Below are 6,507 nucleotides of genomic sequence, written 5' to 3' on the forward strand. Positions count from 1 at the left end.
CTCTAAATTACTGGATTTTATGCAAGAATGCGAGATGTGGGGTACAGTTGCAAAAGGCGAGGTTGAGTCCCTCTGGAAAGTGTGTGATGGAAATTTCGAGGCATTGGAATATTTGTCGGAGTTCTATAACCTCCCACAAAACAAAAGGAATTATGATATTGGTATCAGTAAAGGAAAGGAAATGGTCTCTTAAGATCATAATTTCAGTTGCCTTTATCAATGTATTAATATATATCATATCATCCTTTATTTTATTTTATTTTATTTTATTCTTTCTTATCTTCTTCAGTTCCTTGCAGCTTAGAACTTGATGTATGAAACTGTATTATTCTTGTAACTTCGGTTGTTATAAACTGCATGCAAAAGGCAATCTCATGTGTGGAATATGATATCAATGAATCATCTATTAATTATGATCTTCTGTTTAACACATTGACATTACCAACTTCTCATCGTTCCATCAAGACATCACAACAATTTTCTTTTTCCTTGAATGAGGGGTTAATTTAGAGGCATGAATCTATTCCTAGATCTGTAACAGATTTCTCTGTTGTATCTTTTCCACTTAAAACCCTTTTTGGCCTTTCAGGAAGTCTGCTGGCCATTGCCGAGCAGTTTCCATATCTTGGACAACGTCCCCTGATTGTAGCCCGTTCGCATTTGCGCTCCTGCTTCTTCCTCTGCTGCCTAGAAATCTCCCAATTGCAGTGGCTCCTAAGCCCCTGCTGCCATAGCTTCCATCCCATAGCCGAGTGAAGAACCGATTAAATGAGCAACCCAAATCAGGTATAATTTCTCCCGCACCTACTGCAAACTGTGCTCCTATTGTCACAGCAAAAGTTTAACAGCTTCATCAATTTGGTCATATGGAGGATCAGACACTTAACTGCACAAAAGTTAACAGCTGCATCAATTTGGTCATGTAGTGGATCAGACACTTAACCGCTTGGTTGTCTACCTGCATCAGTCACATCCAATTTGGTCATCCACGAGATGCATTTCTTGCGTAGCATGTGTAATCTAAGTGGTGTCATTCCTGGAAATATTCTCGTTAAGAGCTTCTTCAAATAATTATCTCGTAGCTGGAGGCGGGGGTACTTTAAGTTCCTCTAGTTGAATATTATAAGTTATCAGTCAATCCATTTTTTCCTGCACTATTATCTTGAGCCTCTGCAGAACCATTTCGAGTCCCTTTGCCATGCGTGCTAGAGAAGCTTCAATGACATGGTCAGGCTTATTATCTTGAAATCAGCAGTGGAAGGTCCTCCGTGCTCTTGAAATGACGCTGCCAGTTCAAATGCAAGATGAGGGAGATCATTGTGTACCATTTGCACACTAATTCTCTTCCTCATCTAAACGGAGATCTCTCGCATAATCAAATCCTAGACGTACGATGACCCTGATTCCATTAAGAACTGAACTTCGGCTATGCTGATAATCTTACATACTATCAGCAGGCATGGACAATAGTGCCTGTTTCAACCTGTGTAAGGAAGGGCACAAGCCAGAGTTTTCCTAAATCAGATCACATTCAAAACGCATGATCTTTTATTCAAGTGTCCTCTGGGTTATAAATAGTACAGTATGGATGTTGTTTGATTTTGCGGGAATATGACTTTATTATTTTAGCTTAGGTTAGGAGGCAATATTCCCTCACGGCATGGTGTATATGAATCACACTGACTCTCGGCAATTAGGTATTATGTGATACTCAAGTAACCGCGAGCATGTCCAAGGCGTGAGGAATGCATGGGGAAAATTTCCTCCCTTCTGATTTTTCCAAACTTGATCCTGAAATTTTTGCTAGATATACATTTTGCTCTGTAAGTAGTGGATGAGGCGGATGAAACTCATCATCAGACAAGTTACCTTCATAGTTGAAATACAAACTTACCGCGAATGTCATTGGCGTGTATATGATGCTGATACGTTTATGGAGTTAAGATGCTCCGAGATGAGCAATGTTATGTATCTGATACTATTTTCTTATGCATGAGCAGCAGTAGAGATATTGTGTGAAATATTTTGAAAAGAATCTAATAACCTGTTACCCATTGGGATCATAAATGTACTATATTCTTTTCTAGATATATTTTTACTTGTTTCATTCATGTGTGCACTTTTTTTCACGTGCGTTTGATCTGGTATATTAAAAAGGTTAAAAATAGAAAATCGCCCTTAAGTTTGGTTGTTTGTCAAATAATCTAGTCTAAGTTTAGAAATATTAGATAAACTCCATAAATTTTCTCCAAAAAGAACCTCATAACTTACGGTGTTAAATCTAACTAGGCCATGAGCACCAAATGGCCAAAATGTTCTTGATGTTTCAAAAATCTCTTCGTAAAGGTAATTTTATAAAACCCCCTTACGTTATGCAATTTTCACAAAACTTCCTTGTTATCTCTATGATCCTATTTGGTGAGAAATTCTTCAGTGCTCAATGTTGGGATTGTGTCTTTGATTCTTTATATAACTTCATGAGAATTAGATATGGTTAGAGATCGATCATGATTAAGAGATTGGGTCTCATCATGATTAGGAGTTTGAAACATATTCTAATTAGGAAATTAGACTAGAGATAGGGTTTTGGTTTCCCTATATATATTCTTCTATTGTTGGAGGAAAAACCAAGCAAAAAAGAAAGAGCCAATATTCTTATAATATAGGGTTAGCAGAGGGCGTAGCTTGATTCAAGAATATTGTGCGAGAGGCGATGGTTTCATAATCTTTATCTGTGTAAAAGATTACATCATTAGGAGAGGGTTTCACAGTCTTTATCCGTTTAACAGATTGTAAGAAGTGGGTTTTTTGAGAGAATATGAGAGTTAATTATGTATGTGAGGTTGAGAGATTGAGAGACGAGAGTTGAGTGGTTCGTCTTGTAGTTTTCCCTAATACATAGTGAATTTCTCGTATTGTTGCCCCGTGGATGTAGGTCGAAGTTGGTCGATCAAACCATGTAAATCTTGATGTTCTTTCTTCTTGAGATTGTGGTTATTTTCTATCTTGTCGATTGTGGGTTGGCTTTCGAGTTGTGAAGATCCTTGTTCGTGAGGAGGACTGAAGTTCCCCAACAAGTGGTATCAGAGCGATGGTGATAGATCCAGGAGCGTGTTCGCAAGATAGGCGTCGTACAAAAGTGAAGATCGACGGCGTTACAAGAATCAAGATGAAGAAAAAAGAAAAAGGTATTGTAGCAGGTAATACGAGTCATCGTGCGAGCACCTTTGATCGCGGAATTATCAAAGGTGTGTTCACTATGTTGAAAAGAGGATGACAGAAACACAAGAACAATTCAGTATGTGGCGAAGGAAAATACCCTCTCTAGATTATGAGTATGAAAAGATTACAATCACTCTCTCACAATCTCACTAGAATCGAGAACAAGCTCTCAATTCTCTCTAAACCCTAATCTCTCTTGATTAGAATCTTACTTTGATTACCTCTCATTCATTAGAAATCCTAAACAATCACTTATATAGGTGTAACAACGTGGATAGCAAAGTGGTAAATAACCAAGCCCAAACCTAACAGGAATTCGTGCAAATAGAAAACCAAACGAACTAGGAAATCTTCGATGAGTCGACTCACGACTAAGATGAGTCGACTCATCCGAAACTGGACAAAACACAAAACCAGCAATGAGTCGACTCATGACTGAGATGAGTCGACTAGTCAGAGACTGGTGACAAACGGCTGAGTTTTCATGAGTCGACTTATGACAGGCATGAGTCGACTCAATCTGATGAGTCAACTCATGACTGTTATGAGTCGACTCACGGACTGAAAACTGGATGCTTCGATTCTTTGATTCGCCGTCTTGTTCCACGCTTCAACCTGTGTTCCACTGTGTTGTTTTACACCTCTATTCTTAAGCTACCATGAGAATCATTTATCCTCAAGCTCCCATGAGGATCATTAAGTTCCGAAGAGAAGATACACCCATATCATGGGTCCCCCCTTTAGGAACTTGAAGTCCCGTTCAAGTTAGAACTTTAGCTGAGGAAACTCTCGAGCTCCTATATTTTTTCTGCACTATCTGGCCTTGCTAGGAACTTGATAGCAACGTACAACTAGAAACGACTCCTTCGCTCCTTGCCTTGTCGTAGTCGTCTTCCGCTCCAACATGCAATCCTCTTTCAATGGCTTTTCTGGAAGTCTAATGCACAGTGAGACAAACTTCTTGCTTGCATTCACTAGCCTCTTCGCTCGCGTCGCCATCCCTAAGCTTGTCTCCCTCGGAAGAGACGTCGAACGAAATATGAACTTTTCACCGCCTTTGGTGAATGTATACTTCTGAGCCCGCCTCTCGTAGATCACATATTTATCTCATAAGTACGGATTGCCCAGTATAATCTGACAAACATTTAATGGAACGACGTCGCACATGACCTCGTCAATATACGACTCGTGGAGCGCAAATCTGACAGTGCATTGATCAACTATACTTAGTCCCGTCTCCTTTTGAATCCACCCTAATGGATAGGGTTTTGGATGCTTGACTGTCTTCAGACCTAGCTTCTGAACTAAGGCCTCGGATATCAAATTCTTCTCGCTGCCTGGATCAACTATGGCATCAACCAAACTGGTCTTCACTTGCAACTTAAGCACAAAGAGTTGCTCTCTCGGGTCGTCGTCCTTCTTCGTGGCCTGTCTCCCCGCCATAAGGTTGAGACTGCTGTTGGCCTCTGTCATCCCCGGGACTTCTTTTGGACCTTGAGCTATCACATATGCCTTTTTCTCCTCCTTCTTCTTCAATCCTCTTGGCTTGAGATCATGATACTTCTCCCAGCACTGATCAGCAACATGCGTTGTTTTCTCGCAGTGACTACAAATCAGTTCTGCTTTCCCTGGATTACCCTTCTTCTCCTCCTTATATTTGGAACCACTAGACTCGCCTCCCGTCTGTTTGGAGTCTCTCATAGTCTCGTTTGTTAGACCCTAGGGGGGTGATTAGGGTCTTATGCTAATCTAATCTGATTTTATGACAATTAAAACTAATTAACAAATTATTCTTGCAAGAGAGATATACAATATGTTATAAGCAAAAATAAACAATATGAACAAAGGTAAATATCCTAGCAATGAGATATGCTATGAGATATATGCAAGGATATGTAATTAACACAAGGGTAAACAATCTAAACTAGATAGTGGGCAATATAATCAACAAGCAATATACAAAGGCGATATAAGATATGAACATAAAAATAAGTACGCCAATGCAATCACAAACAAACGATATGATTACGAACATAAAAATAAGTACGCCAATGCAATCACAAACAAACGATATGATTACGGAGTTTGGTCCCCACGATCTACGTCTCTGATCCTCACCTCGAGGAGATCTCCACTATCACAATCGGGTTTTCTACGTTTACCCGAATAACATTTACACCTCACAATACGGTTTTCTAGTTTACCGAAAACTCTACAACTAACACACTCTTGTAATCCCACTCTACACCCTCTCAAGTATTAAACTAGACGTGTCTCCCTCAAGTGCTCGGATACAACCTCTTCCTAGGTTCGTAAACCGACGCCACTCCTCTTGGGACGATCCCCGACTCTCGTCACACACTTCTCTCGGTGTACAAGTGTATTACAAAGTGAATCTCACAATAAGCACAATACAAAGTGTTTGTTCTTTACAAGGATGAGAACGAATTATAAGTTCACTCTCTAAGTTACACAATGCCACAACCCAATTATACTATGAATGTAAATACAATAAGCTTAATGGTTGTGTGTGTGTAAACAAAGAGAAAATAAAATTAACTAAACTCAATATGAACACTAGCTTAATAAAATGATAATCAAACAATATAAAATATAAAGCTAGATTGAGTTTAGAAAACTTCTTAATAGATCAAGAGTGGAAGGAGAAGAGTTGGATGCTCAAACACCAATAGATGATCTCCTCACGCTCTTGTAAAATTGATTTCACAAACTCAAACTCTCAAATGCTTAAAAGCTTCTTAAACAACACTTAAACCCTTGTCAAAACTCTTATTTAAAAAACTTCTTAGATTACCAAGAGAACTGAGATCAATGGGGTATTTATAGCCTCCCAAAACCTCAGTCAAAAACTCCAAACAAAAAACCAAAAAGCCCACAGAATCAAAAATCAGATTCTGTACAAAAATAGCCGTTGGAGTGAAAGGCGGTCGACCGTGAAAATCTCGCGGTCGACCGCGAGCCACTTTCAAAACTTAGAAAATTTCCAGAAACTTTGGCGGTCGACTGTGGGAATTTTCGAGCTGACGGTAGACCGTGGCGGTCGACCGCGGCGGTCGACCGCGAAAGTTGCTGATGGCTCCGTAGGAAAAATCAAAGGCGCGATCGACGGTGACGGTCGACCGTAAACTGACATATGAGAAAACATGTTTGAAAGTTGATTTTCTGATTTTAGAACCCTGTTTAAAATTATCAAATAAATTCCAAAAAATATAAAACTTTAGGAAATGATTGTAGACATGATAATACACATGCTACAAAAACTAG

The 6,507-nt window shown here is 39.4% G+C and overlaps 1 protein-coding gene across 1 annotated transcript in view; it reads left to right on the forward strand.

Moving 5' to 3' along the window:
- Positions 1-395, forward strand: part of LOC109821469 — a 4,058-nt gene extending 3,663 nt beyond the window's left edge. The window contains exon 5 of the mRNA XM_020387655.1: positions 1-395. This exon is cut by the window's left edge and continues 153 nt beyond it. Coding sequence (XP_020243244.1) covers positions 1-193 — 193 coding nt within the window. The 3' untranslated portion in view covers positions 194-395.

The sequence above is a fragment of the Asparagus officinalis genome, chromosome 8 (assembly GCF_001876935.1).
Source record: "Asparagus officinalis chromosome 8, Aspof.V1, whole genome shotgun sequence".
Taxonomy (NCBI): Eukaryota; Viridiplantae; Streptophyta; class Magnoliopsida; order Asparagales; family Asparagaceae; genus Asparagus; species Asparagus officinalis.